The sequence below is a fragment of the Petromyzon marinus genome, chromosome 55 (assembly GCF_048934315.1).
Source record: "Petromyzon marinus isolate PM22_M1 ecotype Great Lakes invasive population chromosome 55, UKy_Petmar_22M1.pri1.0, whole genome shotgun sequence".
Classification (NCBI taxonomy): domain Eukaryota; kingdom Metazoa; phylum Chordata; class Hyperoartia; order Petromyzontiformes; family Petromyzontidae; genus Petromyzon; species Petromyzon marinus.
This window is the reverse complement of record NC_133721.1, coordinates 13,389,790-13,408,494: the sequence shown is the minus strand read 5'-3', so window position 1 is coordinate 13,408,494 and position 18,705 is coordinate 13,389,790. Positions and strand designations below refer to the sequence as shown.

Sequence of the window (18,705 nt, the reverse complement as noted above, 5' to 3'; positions counted from 1 at the left end):
GTGTTGTGCGATGAGTCGCGTGATCAAACCAATCGGAGAGATGGATGACTTCATCAGCAAGCGCCTCCCACGATGGCCAGCAAAGCACGAGGCCGCATTAGAGTCGCCATCGCGTCCCTAACGCCGATGTGGTCCACACCGCAACGCCGGCTCGTTTCAAACAGAGCAAACCGAGGGGGTTGCCGCTGCCCATGCTTAGATACGAAATGGCGCTGGTGAGCAAGACTGGGAATTGAACCCGAGGCACTCAAGATTTGTTGAGCACCGAGTTGTTCACTACAGAGACACTCCACGCACACTTAACATTGACGAACATTCCCCGGACTCTGTTGCCCAAACAAGGCAAATGCTCCTCAACGGCACTTGGTTGAGTGCTTGTGCCTGTGCAGGATGCAGGGCGTAAGGACAGCAGAAGCCATGCGCACGAGCCACCGCCTCCCGTCCACAGAGGCCGTGTGCACGAGCCACCGGTTCCGACGCTGCCACACGTGCCCGTACCGTGCTTCTCCTCCTCGGCCGCCACGGGCTGCCCGCGGGCGTCGAGGCGCTTCTTGAAGAGCGTGGTGCTCCACGTCGATCTGCGTCTCCCCGGAGACGTCCATCGCGTCCAGGCTCAGGACTGCACGACGCGCGGCGAGACACCGACACAAAAACCCCACGTCCGCTCAAGCTCACGACGTCTCCACTCTAAAACTTTCAATGCTAATTTATTAACCCTTTCCCGTTCCCATGACGTGTGTCTACGTCATCGTACGCGTACGTCATCAGAACAGAATCGATTCAGAACAGAATCGGAAGTAAAAGGCCGTGCGGAAGAAGGGCGTGCGGCACAGTTCGGCGCCAACTATCGTAGAGTGCGGTGGTCGTATCGTTACGGGGAGTCCAGTGACGTTAAAATCAGCGCCGTAACGCCGCTTTAAATAGAATTAACGCTGAACTGCTTGAGCGTTCCGAGATGCAGCGGTGAACGGGACACCGCACCCTGCAACTTGTTGACGTCTCGGAACGGGGGAAAGGGTTAAGGATCGCTCACGATGCTGCGCATGGCTTGCTAGTGCACACACACCCTTAACCGGCTTAGCGTGCACGCGCATGCCTCGCTCCGGACGTTACCGCAGACAACACACTGCGCTCGAGCCAAGAAGCCCGAGTTGATGGGACAAATAAATGTAACCAACCCCCCCCCCCCGCCCCCCACCCACTGAGTTATCGTGGGAGCATTATGGGCGATGAAGTTGATAAGCGGACTTCCGTTCGTCTTTTTCCGCATGAAAATTAAATATATATTATGTTCTTAAGTTCAACGGCCTCTTGATTTTCCGGACCGACGTCATCCAGCCACACGTGTTCGATCTCGGCAACGACTATAACCACCATCAGGTTTGTTAGAGAGAGAAACCCGGCCGCCAAACTGCCAGATGCTACCGACAAAGGTAACCGCCTACAAGACGGGAGGGCCGCGGGTCAACGCAAAATGCACGTCGGTCACCTTCGTGACGAGGGACCGCTCGCGGACCCGGCAGGAGAGTTCACTCTCCCCTCCCAGGGTGCTCAGTCGCAGCACGTCACACGGCGTGCCGTAGAGCCTCCTCCACCCGACATAGCCAAACTGGCAAAGTTGTGGCATCACGAACGAATGTGCCGATCTATGACCGCGAGCGCTGCGGGAGAGCGATCCCGCGCCCGGCGTTTCCCAACCGGGCGTGGACGTTTCGCCGGGAGTTACAGCCGGCGTCACGAGGTACGTGGCCAGGATTGTGAGATTCTCCTCTGGTCTTGGGCCTTAAATAGGTGGCGTGACGTCATCAACGAGCGCCCCCGCAAGGGTGCCACATCATCGACGCACATTCTGCTCAGGCCATCTGACCCAAAAATCGAATCGTAACATTGGTCGCGAAAGCCCGCAGCTGGTTAAATTTACTACATTCACCCATCGCTGGATTCTGGCCGCACTAAGCGCCACGGTGGCGAAATGTTAACTACCTCTGCCTGCTATGCAGGTCGCGGGTTCGATCCCGACCCCAATGCCTGCTGTATATTTCGAGTGTACGTGTCTCTCTCCACGTGGTCGCGTGGATTATTCCTCCGGGTCCTCCGGTTTTCCCTGCACATTTAAAATCGATGTATGTTTAGAGTATTCGGCCGCTGTAAAATTTGCACCCGATAAGCCGCTTCGTTGAGCGATCATTAATGGACAGGTGGCTTTTGAAAAGAGCCGTACACCTCAGTGGGCCTTAGCTGGTCAAAAAAAAATAATGTTTAGTTTAATAGTTGAGAAGAGCATCCGGGTGGAACAAACTGGGCGACTAATTTTACCGCGCAGGGCTCTAGGGTTGCGTGCACCCCTAGTTTAGAGGGAGCGCTCTTACCGATCGATAACATCTGGGAAGCCAGCAGCAATGGTTCAGTATGCCCGCTGATTAAACCAAGCTCAACACCAGTACAAGGTTTGTGTGCTTAAACAAATATTGCTGGTGCACGTATGTTGACAAGACCAATTGGCCGATGCATTAAAATTGCACTTTCATGTAGAGATAAAAAATACATGCTTATTTATTTTTTTATGCATCGTACTGTATCGTGTCCTCTAATACACAAACGGGCTATTCAGGGTTATTAACCGCACTCGTGTGTGCAGAGGGGATCATTGAGCTGAGAAAACAGCAGCTATCGGTGTTTACACAGCTGACACACGTCCGGCACACACAGCCGACAGACACACACAGCCGACAGACACACGTCCCACAGACACACGTCCCACAGACACAGCCGACAGACACACGTCCCACAGACACAGCCGACAGACACACGTCCCACACACACAGCCGACAGACACACGTCTCACACACAGCCGATAGACACACGGTCCCACACACAGCCGACAGACACACGTCTCACACACAGCCGATAGACACACGGTCCCACACACAGCCGACAGACACACGTCTCACACACAGCCGACAGACACACGTCCCACACACAGCCGACAGACACAAGTCTCACACACACAGCCGACAGACACAAGTCCCACACACACAGCCGACAGACACACGTCCACACACACAGCCGACAGACACACATCTCACACACACAGCCGACAGACACACGTCTCACACACACAGCCGACAGACACACGTCTCACACACAGCCGACAGACACACGTCTCACACACACAGCCGACAGACACAAGTCCCACACACACAGCCGACAGACACACGTCCCACACACAGCCGACAAACACACGTCTCACACACACAGCCGACAGACACACGTCTCACACACACAGCCGACAGACACACGTCTCACACACACAGCCGACAGACACACGTCCCACACACAGCCGACAAACACACGTCTCACACACACAGCCGACAGACACACGTCTCACACACACAGCCGACAGACACAGCCGACAGACACACGTCTCACACACACAGCCGACAGACACACGTCTCACACACACAGCCGACAGACACACGTCCCACACACACAGCCGACAGACACACGTCTCACACACACAGCCGACAGACACACGTCTCACACACACAGCCGACAGACACACGTCTCACACACACAGCCGACAGACACACGTCTCACACACACAGCCGACAGACACACGTCCCACAGACACAGCCGACAGACACACGTCCCACACACACAGCCGACAGACACACGTCTCACACACAGCCGATAGACACACGGTCCCACACACAGCCGACAGACACACGTCTCACACACAGCCGATAGACACACGGTCCCACACACAGCCGACAGACACACGTCTCACACACAGCCGACAGACACACGTCCCACACACAGCCGACAGACACACGTCTCACACACACAGCCGACAGACACAAGTCCCACACACACAGCCGACAGACACACGTCCACACACACAGCCGACAGACACACATCTCACACACACAGCCGACAGACACACGTCTCACACACACAGCCGACAGACACACGTCTCACACACAGCCGACAGACACACGTCTCACACACACAGCCGACAGACACAAGTCCCACACACACAGCCGACAGACACACGTCCCACACACAGCCGACAAACACACGTCTCACACACACAGCCGACAGACACACGTCTCACACACACAGCCGACAGACACACGTCTCACACACACAGCCGACAGACACACGTCCCACACACAGCCGACAAACACACGTCTCACACACACAGCCGACAGACACACGTCTCACACACACAGCCGACAGACACAGCCGACAGACACACGTCTCACACACACAGCCGACAGACACACGTCTCACACACACAGCCGACAGGCACACGTCCCACACACACAGCCGACAGACACACGTCTCACACACACAGCCGACAGACACACGTCTCACACACACAGCCGACAGACACACGTCCCACACACACAGCCGACAGACACACGTCTCACACACACAGCCGACAGACACACGTCCCACAGACACAGCCGACAGACACACGTCCCACACACACAGCCGACAGACACACGTCTCACACACAGCCGATAGACACACGGTCCCACACACAGCCGACAGACACACGTCTCACACACAGCCGATAGACACACGGTCCCACACACAGCCGACAGACACACGTCCCACACACAGCCGACAGACACACGTCTCACACACACAGCCGACAGACACAAGTCCCACACACACAGCCGACAGACACACGTCCACACACACAGCCGACAGACACACATCTCACACACACAGCCGACAGACACACGTCTCACACACACAGCCGACAGACACACGTCTCACACACAGCCGACAGACACACGTCTCACACACACAGCCGACAGACACAAGTCCCACACACACAGCCGACAGACACACGTCCCACACACAGCCGACAAACACACGTCTCACACACACAGCCGACAGACACACGTCTCACACACACAGCCGACAGACACACGTCTCACACACACAGCCGACAGACACACGTCCCACACACAGCCGACAAACACACGTCTCACACACACAGCCGACAGACACACGTCTCACACACACAGCCGACAGACACAGCCGACAGACACACGTCTCACACACACAGCCGACAGACACACGTCCCACACACACAGCCGACAGACACACGTCCCACACACACAGCCGACAGACACACGTCTCACACACACAGCCGACAGACACACGTCTCACACACACAGCCGACAGACACACGTCTCACACACACAGCCGACAGACACACGTCTCACACACACAGCCGACAGACACACGTCCCACACACACAGCCGACAAACACACGTCTCACACACACAGCCGACAGACACACGTCTCACACACACAGCCGACAGACACACGTCTCACACACACAGCCGACAGACACACGTCTCACACACACAGCCGACAGACACACGTCCCACACACACAGCCGACAAACACACGTCTCACACACACAGCCGACAGACACACGTCCCGCACACACAGCCGACAGACACACGTCTCACACACACAGCCGACAGACACACGTCTCACACACAGCCGACAGACACACGTCCCACACACACAGCCGACAAACACACGTCTCACACACACAGCCGACAGACACACGTCCCGCACACACAGCCGACAGACACACGTCTCACACACACAGCCGACAGACACACGTCCCACACACACAGCCGACAGACACACGTCCCAAAGACACAGCCGACAGACACACGTCCCACACACACAGCCGACAGACACACGTCCCACAGACACAGCCGACAGACACACGTCTCGCACACACAGCCGACAGACCCACGTCCCACACACACAGCCGACAGACACACGTCCCACACACACAGCCGACAGACACACGTCCCACACACACAGCCGACAGACACACGTCCCACACACACAGCCGACAGACACACGTCCCACACACACAGCCGACAGACACACGTCCCGCACACACAGCCGACAGACACACGTCTCACACACACAGCCGACAGACACACGTCCCACACACACAGCCGACAGACACACGTCCCACAGACACAGCCGACAGACACACGTCCCACACACACAGCCGACAGACACACGTCCCACAGACACAGCCGACAGACACACGTCTCGCACACACAGCCGACAGACCCACGTCCCACACACACAGCCGACAGACACACGTCCCACACACACAGCCGACAGACACACGTCCCACACACACAGCCGACAGACACACGTCCCACACACACAGCCGACAGACACACGTCCCACACACACAGCCGACAGACACACGTCCCACACACACAGCCGACAGACACACGTCCCACACACACAGCCGACAGACACACGTCCCACACACACAGCCGACAGACACACGTCCCACACACACAGCCGACAAACACACGTCTCACACACACAGCCGACAGACACACGTCCCACACACACAGCCGACAGACACACGTCCCACACACACAGCCGACAAACACACGTCTCACACACACAGCCGACAGACACACGTCCCACACACACAGCCGACAGACACACGTCCCACACACACAGCCGACAGACACACGTCTCACACACACAGCCGACAGACACACGTCCCACACACACAGCCGACAGACACACGTCCCACACACACAGCCGACAGACACACGTCCCACACACACAGCCGACAGACACACGTCCCACACACACAGCCGACAAACACACGTCTCACACACACAGCCGACAGACACACGTCTCACACACACAGCCGACAGACACACGTCCCACACACACAGCCGACAGACACACGTCCCGCACACACAGCCGACAGACACACGTCCCGCACACACAGCCGACAGACACACGTCCCACACACACAGCCGACAGACACACGTCCCACACACACAGCCGACAGACACACGTCTCACACACACAGCCGACAGACACACGTCTCACACACACAGCCGACAGACACACGTCCCACACACACAGCCGACAGACACACGTCTCACACACACAGCCGACAGACACACGTCCCACACACACAGCCGACAGACACACGTCCCACACACACAGCCGACAGACACACGTCCCACACACACAGCCGACAGACACACGTCCCACACACACAGCCGACAAACACACGTCTCACACACACAGCCGACAGACACACGTCTCACACACACAGCCGACAGACACACGTCCCACACACACAGCCGACAGACACACGTCCCGCACACACAGCCGACAGACACACGTCCCGCACACACAGCCGACAGACACACGTCCCACACACACAGCCGACAGACACACGTCCCACACACACAGCCGACAGACACACGTCTCACACACACAGCCGACAGACACACGTCTCACACACACAGCCGACAGACACACGTCCCACACACACAGCCGACAGACACACGTCTCACACACACAGCCGACAGACCCACGTCCCACACACACAGCCGACAGACACACGTCCCGCACACACAGCCGACAGACACACGTCCCGCACACACAGCCGACAGACACACGTCTCGCACACACAGCCGACAAACACACGTCCCACACACACAGCCGACAAACACACGTCTCACACACAGCCGATAGACACACGGTCCCACACACAGCCGACAAACACACGTCCCACACACACAGCCGACAGACACACGTCCCACACACACAGCCGACAGACACACGTCTCACACACACAGCCGACAGACACACGTCCCACACACACAGCCGACAAACACACGTCCCACAGACTCCCCACACTAGACGTGTGAGTGGTTTTTCCACTGCACCAGCAGGAGGTTTGACGCAGACCTCTGCGGCTTCGTGATGCTACAATTGCCGGCCGTCGCTCTCATGGTTGCGTTGTGCTATTCAGAATGGCACGAACACCAAATGTAGAGAAACTATTTCTTATTATTCCCCACCTCCTCTCCTCCTTTTCCCTTCTACCCCCCCTGCCCATCCCCCCCCCCCAATCTCTAGCTTGATGATTCTTCCCTCCCCTCCCCTGTTTTCCCTCCCCATTTAAATCTCCATCTTCCCCCTAACGCGAGGTCTTCACGTGACCGGGACAGCAGCGGTGGGGAAGGGGACCTCAATTCCGCTTCTTCCCCTCCCCCTTTCCTGCGATTCCGTCGCGCCGACATTAATGGCCGCGGATATTCTGCGACCCCCGTTAACCGGAACTTTTCGGGCTCGCGTTTTGTTTCGATAAAAACGTTTGTAAAAATAAAAATAAACAATTATTCTGACTCTACCCGTGCCGTCGCGCGGACAAACGGCGCCTGTCACTCACACGCGCACGCCATACGGGGGAAGACCACGTCCAAGTTGATCCTCAGCTTGTCTCCACGCGTCGTGTCCACAAATAACTCCGGGTGCACCTGGGCGAGAGAACGCACGCACGGGGACACACACATGGGGGACACACACGTGGGTCACACACGGGGACACACACGAGGGTCACGCACGTGGGTCACGCACGTGGGGGTCACGCACGGGGGTCACACACGGGGACACACATGGGGGTCACACACGTGGGACACGCACGGGGGTCACACACGGGGGACACTCACGGGGGCACGCACGTGGGTCACACACGTGGGTCACACACGTGGGGGTCACGCACGGGGTCACGCACGGGGGGTACGAGCACGGCACAGACCCAGACGCGCACAGCTGGCGCGGAGCACACAGCTCCTACCTCTCATTAGGTGTGTGTGTGTGCTCGCTAACAAAAAAAGTATGTTACAGGCTATATGGGGGATGTTTGTCTTTGTTTTTTGTGTGTGTTAAGCTTGTGCCGGAGGCCCCAGGGGGACAGGGGTCTATGACGTCTCCTGGCTCCAAATCCCAGGAGACTGAAACTTACCCTCGGGGTTCCTCCAGAAACAGTGAAAAGCCACTGCGAGTGGCCACGTGGAATGTTCGAATGCTCACTGCGGAGGAGAGGCTGCCACTCCTCTGTCGGAAGTTGGACCGGTACTGCCTAGATCTATGCGGCGTTCAGGAGGTCCGGTGGACTGGCTCTGGCTCCGGCTCCAGCCACCACGAGGGATGGATAGTCCTCTACTCGGGGCCGGAGACTGCTAAAGAACAGGGAGTGGCTCTTCTTCTGAACAAAATAATGAAAGGGGGGTTGTGGGAGCGCGGCGATGAGGTGTGGGAAGCTGCAAACCCGGGTGGCTAAAACGCAGCGGGCGTTCGACACTTCGCGTGGCCACCTGCGGGTCGATGCGACACTCGGCCCCGCCGCGGCGGTTACCTCTTTAGTGAGGTAGTATTGCAGCTCCGACAGGAAGAGCACCGACATGATGAGGCCGCTCACGATGGTGACTGCGAGAAAAAAAAAACCAGGACGTCGGAATCAAGACGTTACGCAAACCGCAGGCACGGCGGCGGATGGCGGCGGCGGCGGCGTCTCGCACGCTGCGCCGTGAGGCTGAGGGCTCAGTGGGCGAGTGGTCGTCAGCGACGGGCCGTCAACGACCGGCCCAGCGGGTCAGGAGCAGCCTGAACTACCGACTCCTGTCCCGGGTGAACTCCCTCCTATCCGCCGCCCTATTGCTAAGTTGTGCCGTTAGTAAGGCACGCGATACTTCGCGGAATGTAAACAACCGGGACTATTACCCGCGACTCCTAATATTTGTGGCATCTGTAGGGTCCACGAATGATACTCATATCACCCGCCATCCCATTCATTGAGTATTATCCGCGAGTTATCCGCCGTTATCCATTACTCTGTGCAGAAAGGCATCCTATTATCTTCATAATAAAGGTTTTTGGGTTAGATCGCGTTATTTATAAATGTGTCGTAACCCTCCACCACCCAACACGGCCAATCAGTAAAAAAATGTCACGTTGACAAAGACAAATATTTTGATTTAAAGCTTTCGTGACTGCAAGGATTCATCTTCTTTGGTTCTTTCGGTAAAGTCACGTAGAATGAGAATAAAATAATAAAATAACACACTAAAATTCTCACGACGTTTCGGCCACAACACAAGCGGCCTGTCTGGAGGACAGCACAGCGCTGTCCTCCAGACAGTCTCGTCCCTTCACCTGATGAAGGCCACTTGTGTTGTGGCCGAAACGTCGTGAGAATTTTGTGTTATTTTATTTTATTAATTTATTATTTTATTCTCATTCTACGTGACTTTACCGAAGAACCAAAGAAGGGCAAAAGACAAATAGTTCACTACTTTAGCCCCACACCGGTGTGTTGAAGAGTGAATCCACAACATTTACAGTTTGAGCGTACGACGTTTCGCTGGTAATTACATCCAGCATCATCGGGCAATTCGCCAGAATGGTGAAGCCCTCACTTGCTCCCGGTCTTAAAGAGAGCAGCAGCAGGGTGACGTCATCATTTAACTCATCCTATTATCTGCTACATTTTTTTCACGGATAAATAAAAAGGGCCGAGCGAAATATGCGTCCGATTATCCACCACAGTTACCCACGTAGTTTGAACTCGCGGATACAAGAGCAGATCACGGAGCAGCCCGGCGGCTTATAGGTTCCGCAATACGAGTCTCCCCTCACTCGCTCCCCCGTGTCACCGCGGCGGATAAGAGGAGCTCTCTGTGGGTACGATGTTAACACGCGTCTCACAAACTGTGAACTCGAGTATAAACTAAAAACAGACCAAAGCTATTTATATTTGACCTGGGAAGACCCACTGAACTATAATAGCCCTTAGTTTCAGAAGCTTACCTGGCCATCACAAATGATAGCTCAACAAAGTGGCTAATTAGTCGTCATGTGCACAAATTGTCTAGCAGCCAAACACTCTAAAACGCGTGGTGATGCTGATTGTAAATGCAGAGGGAAAAACCGGAGGATCCGGAGAAAAATTCACACGACCATGGGGAGAGAGACACGAAAACTCCAAATATACAGCAGCAGGCGTCAGGGTCGGGATCGAACCCACGACCTCCTGCACACCAGGCGAGGTAGTAAACATCTCCTAGCCACCGTGATGATGACGAGAGAGACACAAACTCCAAATAAACAGTAGCAGGAGTCACGGTCTGGATCAAACCCACGACCTCCTGTACACTAGGCGAGGTAGTTAACATCTCCTGGCCACCGTAATGATGATGATATAAAGAGACACACAAACTCCCAATATACAGCAGCAGGCGTCAGGGTCGGGATCGAACCCACGACCTCCTGCAGACCAGGCGAGGTAGTTAACATCTCCTAGCCACCGTGATGATGATGAAAGAGACACACATAAACTCCAAATATACAACAGCAGCAGACAGGGTCTGGATCGAACCCACGACCTCCTGCACACCAGACGAGGTAGTTAACATCTCCTAGCCACCGTGATGATGAGAGAGACACACATAAACTCCAAATATACAGCAGCAGGAGTCAGGGTCTGGATCGAACCCACGACCTCCTGCACACCAGGCGAGGTAGTTAACATCTCCTAGCTACCGTGATGATGATGATGAGAGAGAGAGACACACAAACTCCAAATATACAGCAGCAGGAGTCAGGGTCGGGATTGAACCCACGACCTCCTGCATACCAGGCGAGGTAGTTAACATCTCCTAGCCACCGTGATGATGATGAGAGAGACACACATAAACTCCAAATATACAGCAGCAGGTGTCAGGGTCGGGATCGAACCCACGACCTCCTGCACACTAGGCGAGGTAGTTAACATCTCCTAGCCACCGTGATGATGATGAGAGAGACACAAACTCCAAATATACAGCAGCAGCAGACAGGGTCTGGATCGAACCCACGACCTCCTGCACACCAGGCGAGGTAGTTAACATCTCCTAGCTACCGTGATGATGATGAAAGAGACACATAAACTCCAAATATACAGCAGCAGGAGTCACGGTCTGGATCGAACCAACGACCTCCTGCACACCAGACGAGGTAGTTAACATCTCCTAGCCACCGTGATGATGAGAGAGACACACACACTCCAAATATACATCAGCAGGAGTCACGGTCTGGATAGAACCCACGACCTCCTGCATACCAGGCGAGGTAGTTAACATCTCCTAGCCACCGTGATGATGATGAGAGAGACACAAACTCCAAATATACAGCAGCAGCAGACAGGGTCTGGATCGAACCCACGACCTCCTGCAAACCAGGCGAGGTAGTTAACATCTCCTAGCTACCGTGATGATGATGATGATGAGAGAGAGAGACACACAAACTCTAAAAAAACAGCAGCAGGCGTCAGGGTCGGGATTGAACTCACGACCTCCTGCACACCAGGAGAGGTAGTTAACATCTCCTAGCCACCGTGATGATGAGAGAGACACATAAACTCTAAATATACAGCAGCAGGAGTCAGGGTCGGGATTGAACCCACGACCTCCTGCACACCAGGAGAGGTAGTTAACATCTCCTAGCCACTTTGAGGCTTATGGGGGCCACGCAGACACTCGCCAGCTGCCCCGGGAAGAACGCGGCAGGATCTTAAGGGCCCAGCTGTGCCTCAGGAACATCGCGCGACGTGCCGGGAGGATCCCTGGCTCTTTCGTTGAACTCACGGGAGCAGGCGGAGAGAGAGAGACACGGGAGTCTCACTGCGAGCGTGACTCCGAGGGGTTGTTACCACAATAACTCGAAACACAACAGGGGTGGCAGCGATTAAGCGGACAGAAATCGGTGCAAAAGCAACTGCGTCACGTGAGAAATCGAAGTGATCGGCACGGGCACCGATGAGGAGGACCATCGGTGGACGTGAGAACACGCAGTGTGACGCAGCGGTGTGGTGGTGTAGTGTAGTGGTGTAGTGTGGTGGTGTAGTGGTGTAGTGTGGTGGTGTAGTGTAGTGGTGTAGTGTGGTGGTGTAGTGGTGTAGTAGTGTAGTGGTGTAGTGTGGTGGTGTAGTGTGGTGGTGTAGTGGTGTAGTGGTGTGGTGTAGTGTGGTGGTGTAGTGGTGTAGTAGTGTAGTGGTGTAGTGTGGTGGTGTAGTGTAGTGTGGTAGTGTGGTGGTGTAGTGGTGTAGTGTGGTGGTGTATAGTGGTGTAGTGTAGTGGTGTAGTGTAGTGGTGTAGTGTGGTGGTGTAGTGTGGTGGTGTAGTGGTGTAGTGTAGTGGTGTGGTGTTGTGTGGTGGTGTGGTGGTGTAGTGGTGTAGTAGTGTAGTGGTGTAGTGTCGTGGTGTCGTGTCGTGGTGTCGTGTAGTGGTGTAGTGTGGTGGTGTATAGTGGTGTAGTGTAGTGGTGTAGTGGTGTGGTGTAGTGGTGTAGTGTGGTGGTGTAGTGTAGTGGTGTAGTGTGGTGGTGTATAGTGGTGTAGTGTGGTGGTGTAGTGTAGTTGTGTAGTGTCGTGGTGTAGTGGTGTAGTGTAGTGTGGTAGTGTCGTGGTGTAGTGTAGTGGTGTAGTGTCGTGGTGTAGTGTGGTGGTGTAGTGTAGTGTGGTGGTGTAGTGGTGTAGTGTAGTGGTGTAGTGTAGTTGTGTAGTGTCGTGGTGTAGTGGTGTAGTGTAGTGTGGTAGTGTCGTGGTGTAGTGTAGTGGTGTAGTGTCGTGGTGTAGTGTGGTGGTGTAGTGTGGTGGTGTAGTGTCGTGGTGTAGTGTGGTGGTGTAGTGTAGTGGTGTAGTGTAGTGGTGTAGTGTAGTGTGGTAGTGTCGTGGTGTAGTGTAGTGGTGTAGTGTGGTGGTGTAGTGTAGTGGTGTAGTGTCGTGGTGTAGTGTGGTGGTGTAGTGTCGTGGTGTAGTGGTGTAGTGTGGTGTGGTAGTGTGTTGGTGTAGTGTCGTGGTGTAGTGTAGTGGTGTAGTGTCGTGGTGTAGTGTGGTGGTGTAGTGTCGTGGTGTAGTGTGGTGGTGTAGTGGTGTAGTGTGGTGGTGTAGTGGTGTAGTGTAGTGGTGTAGTGTGGTGGTGTAGTCGTGTAGTGTGGTGGTGTAGTGTAGTGGTGTAGTGTGGTGGTGTAGTGGTGTGGTGTAGTGTGGTGGTGTAGTGTAGTGGTGTAGTGTAGTGGTGTAGTGTGGTGTTGTCGGAGTGTAGTGGTGTAGTGTGGTGGTGTAGTGTAGTGGTGTAGTATAGTGGTGTAGTGTGGTGTTGTCGGAGTGTAGTGGTGTAGTGTGGTGGTGTAGTGTAGTTTCTGTAGTGTAGTGGTGTAGTGTAGTAGTGTAGTGTAGTGGTGTAGTGTGGTGGTGTAGTGTAGTGGTGTAGTGTGGTGATGTAGTGTAGTTTCTGTAGTGTAGTGGTGTAGTGTAGTAGTGTAGTGTAGTGGTGTAGTGTGGTGGTGTAGTGTGGTGGTGTAGTGTGGTGGTGTAGTGTAGTGGTGTAGTGTCGTGGTGTAGTGTAGTGGTGTAGTAGTGTAGTGGTGTAGTAGTGTAGTGGTGAAGTGTAGTGGTGTAGTGTAGTAGTAGTGTAGTGGTGTAGTGTAGTGGTGTAGTGTGGTGGTGTAGTGGTGTAGTGTAGTGTGGTGGTGTAGTGTGGTGGTGTAGTGGTGTAGTGTGGTGGTGTTGTGGTGTAGTGTGGTGGTGTAGTGGTGTAGTGTGGTGGTGTAGTGGTGTAGTGTAGTGGTGTAGTGTAGTGTGGTAGTGTAGTGTTGTAGTGTGGTGGTGTAGTGGTGTAGTGTAGTGGTGTAGTGTGGTGGTGTAGTGTAGTGGTGTAGTGTGGTGGTGTAGTGGTGTACTGTGGTGTTGTCGGAGTGTAGTGGTGTAGTGTAGTGGTGTCGTGTGCCAGTGTTGTGTAATGCAGTGAATGATGACTGTATAGTGTTGTAGCCCGTGCACCTGCAGGGTGAGCGGGGAGTGGTTGCGTGGGTGAGTGAGTGAGTGGTGTGTTGGGTGAGTGGGCGAAGGAGTGAGTGGGTGGGTGACTGAGTGGGTGAGTGGGTGGGTGAGTTCGTGAGTGGGTGAGTTCGTGAGTGGGTGAGTTCGTGGGTGTGGGTGGGTGGGTGAGTTGGTGGGTGGGTAAGTTGGTGGGTGGGTGATTGAGTGGGTGGGTGAGTGGGTGGGTGGGTGAGTGGGTGGGTGGGTGAGTGGGTAGGTGGGTGGGTGAGTGGGTGGGTGGGTGAGTGAGTGAGTGAGTGGGTGAGTGAGTGGGTGGGTGAGTGAGTGGGTGAGTTCGTGAGTGGGTGAGTTCGTGAGTGGGTGAGTTCGTGAGTGGGTGAGTTCGTGAGTGGGTGAGTTCGTGAGTGAGTGGGTGAGTTCATGGGTGAGTGGGTGGGTGGATGGGTGGGTGGGTGAGTGGGTGGGTAGGTGGGTGAGTGGGTGGGTGGGTGAGTGGGTGGATGGGTGGGTGGGTGACTGGGTGGGTGGGTGATTGGGTGGGTGGATGACTGGGTGGGTGGGTGACTGGGTGGGTGGGTGACTGGGTGGGTGGGTGACAGGGTGGGTGGGTGAGTGGGTGGGTGACAGGGTGGGTGGGTGAGTGGGTGGGTGAGTTCGTGGGTAAGTGGGTAGGTGAGTGAATGAGTGGGTGGATAGGTGGGTGAGTGGGTGGATAGGTGGGTGAGTGGGTGGTTAGGTGGGTGAGTGAGTGGGGAATGGTTGGGTGAATGGGTGGGTGAATGAGTAGGTGAGTGGGTGAGTGAATGGGGAATGGTTGGGTGAATGGGTGAATGAATGAGTGGGTGAATAGGTGAGTGAGTGGGTGAGTGGGTGAATGAGTGGGTGAATGAGTGGGTGATTGAGTGGGTGAATGGGTGGGTGAATGGGTGGGTGAATGGGTGAGTGGGTGAATGGGTGAATGAATGAGTGGGTGAATGGGTGAGTGAGTGGGTGGGTGAATGAGTGGGTGAATGGGTGAGTGAGTGGGTGAGTGGGTGAATGGGTGAGTGAGTGGGTGAGTGGGTGAATGAGTGGGTGAATGAGTGGGTGAATGGGTGACTGAGTGGGTGAGTCAGTGGGTGAATGAGTGGGTGAATGGGTGAGTGAGTGGGTGAATGAGTGGGTGAATGGGTGAGTGGGTGAGTGAGTGGGTGAATGAGTGGGTGAATGGGTGAATGAGTGGGTGAATGGGTGAGTGAGTGGGTGAGTGAGTGGATGAATGAGTGGGTGAATGGGTGAGTGGGTGAATGGGTGAGTGAGTGGATGAGTGAGTGGGTGAATGAGTGGGTGAATGGGTGAGTGGGTGAATGAGTGGGTGAATGGGTGAGTGAGTGGGTGAATGGGTAAGTGAGTGGGTGAGTGAGTGGGTGAATGAGTGGGTGAATGGGTGAGTGGGTGAATGAGTGGGTGAATGGGTGAGTGAGTGGGTGAATGGGTGAGTGAGTGGGTGAGTGAGTGGGTGAGTGGGTGAATGAGTGGGTGAGTGAGTGGGTGAATGGGTGGGTGAGTGAGTGGGTAGACGGGTGAGTGGTCGTGCTCGGTCTCCTCACCCGCGGCGCCCCCGAACGTCTTCACCCTGAAGTCGTCCAGGGGCTTGGGGTAGGCGTCCAGCTGCCGGAGCCTCAGAAGCAGCGCGCGGCCCGGCATCGCTGCTGCAGCTGCCTCGCCCTGCCCCAAGGTCCGCGAGCATTCACACCGACACTCACTCAAGGGTCCGCGACCACTTACACCGACACTCACTCAAGGGTCCGCGACCACTTACACCGACACTCACTCAAGGGTCCGCGACCATTCACACCGACACTCACTCAAGGGTCCGCGACCACTTACACCGACACTCACTCAAGGGTCCGCGACCACTTACACCGACACTCACTCAAGGGTCCGCGACCATTCACACCGACACTCACTCAAGGGTCCGCGACCACTTACACCGACACTCAAGGGTCCGCCAGCATTCACACCGACACTCACTCAAGGGTCCGCGACCACTTACACCGACACTCACTCAAGGGTCCGCGACCACTTACACCGACACTCACTCAAGGGTCCGCGACCATTCACACAGACACTCACTCAAGGGTCCGCGAGCATTCAGACTTCAACCTCACTACAGGGTCCGCGAGCATTCACACAGACATTCGCTCAAGGGTCCGCGAGCATTCGTACCGAAACTCACTCAAGGGTCCGCGACAATTTATAATTTAAACTCACTGGAGGGTCCGCGACCATTTACACAGTCACTTAAGGGTCCGCAAGCATTTGCACGGATCCGTATTCAAGGGTCCGCGAGCATTCACAGCCAGTAATGGTTATTGTGTAACAAGTTGAATAAAAATATTCATGTAAATTGGAGGAATCCGATGAGCTATGAAGCGCTTTTTCACAGACGTCCAGTAGTTTCACAGATGTACAAATGACAAGGGAAGGGAGCTATGGGTAGCCACAGCAGCAGCCGCAGCACTGCGTTCCACAGGAGCCACACGCCGAAGCTGCTGCTGCTGTGGCTGAGATGTTGACTACCTCGCCTGGTGTACAGGAGGTCGTGGGTTCAATCCTTGAGCCTGACAATGCCTGCTGCTGTGGCTGAGATGTTGACTACCTCGCCTGGTGTGCAGGAGGTCGTGGGTTCCATCCTTGAGCCTGACGATGCCTGCTGCTGTGGCTGAGATGTTGACTACCTCGCCTGGTGTACAGGAGGTCGTGGGTTCCATCCTTGAGCCTGACGATGCCTGCTGCTGTGGCTGAGATGTTGACTACCTCGCCTGGTGTACAGGAGGTCGTGGGTTCCATCCTTGAGCCTGACGATGCCTGCTGCTGTGGCTGAGATGTTGACTACCTCGCCTGGTGTGCAGGAGGTCGTGGGTTCCATCCTTGAGCCTGACAATGCCTGCTGCTGTGGATGAGATGTTGACTACCTCGCCTGGTGTACAGGAGGTCGTGGGTTCCATCCTTGAGCCTGACGATGCCTGCTGCTGTGGCTGAGATGTTGACTACCTCGCCTGGTGTACAGGAGGTCGTGGGTTCCATCCTTGAGCCTGACGATGCCTGCTGCTGTGGCTGAGATGTTGACTACCTCGCCTGGTGTGCAGGAGGTCGTGGGTTCCATCCTTGAGCCTGACAATGCCTGCTGCTGTGGATGAGATGTTGACTACCTCGCCTGGTGTGCAGGAGGTCGTGGGTTCCATCCTTGAGCCTGACGATGCCTGCTGCTGTGGCTGAGATGTTGACTACCTCGCCTGGTGTGCAGGAGGTCGTGGGTTCCATCCTTGAGCCTGATGATGCCTGCTGCTGCTGTGGCTATGAGATGTTGACTACCTCGCCTAGTGTGCAGGAGGTCGTGGGTTCCATCTCGACCCTGACGGTGCCTGCTGCTGCTGCTGAGTATTTCGAGTTTGCGGGTCTCTCTCCCCGTGGTCGCGTGGATTTCTCTCCGGGTTTTCCCCTCCACATTCAGAATCAGCGTCACCACGCGTAGAGACGATTTGCCTGCTGCTGCTGCTGAACATTTCCACGCGACGATGATGAGGATGATGACAAAGCCGCTTGCTTGAGCTGCTAGTTAGTAGTAGTTAGTAATAGTTAGTAGTAGTTAATAGTATTAGTAGTAGTTAGTAATAGTAGTTAGTAATAGTTAGTAGTAGTTAATAGTATTAGTAGTAGTTAGTAATAATAGTTAGTAATAGTTAGTAGTAATAGTAGTTAATAGTATTAGTAGTGGTTAGTAATAGTAGTTAGTAATAGTTAGTAGTAGTGTTGGTAGTAGTTAGTAATAGTAGTAATAGTTAGTAGTAGTAATAGTGGTAGTTAGTAATAGTAGTTAGTAATAGTTAGTAGTAGTAATAGTAGTTAGTGATAGTAGTTAGTAATAGTAGTAGTAATAGTAGTTAATAGTATTAGTAGTGGTTAGTAATAGTAGTTAGTAATAGTAGTAGTGTTAGTAGTAGTTAGTAATAGTA

At 54.6% G+C, this 18,705-nt stretch overlaps 1 protein-coding gene across 1 annotated transcript in view; it reads right to left on the bottom strand.

The window, feature by feature from the left end:
• The window catches only part of LOC116954626 (endoplasmic reticulum-Golgi intermediate compartment protein 3-like), a 55,736-nt gene extending 39,065 nt beyond the window's left edge, over positions 1 to 16,671 (bottom strand). The window contains 5 exon segments of the mRNA XM_032975287.2: positions 499 to 559; positions 561 to 619; positions 8,279 to 8,366; positions 9,248 to 9,318; positions 16,297 to 16,671. Of these exon segments, the coding sequence (XP_032831178.2) occupies positions 499 to 559; positions 561 to 619; positions 8,279 to 8,366; positions 9,248 to 9,318; positions 16,297 to 16,393 (376 nt within the window). The 5' untranslated portion in view covers positions 16,394 to 16,671.
• Between the last annotated feature and the right edge of the window lie 2,034 nt (positions 16,672 to 18,705).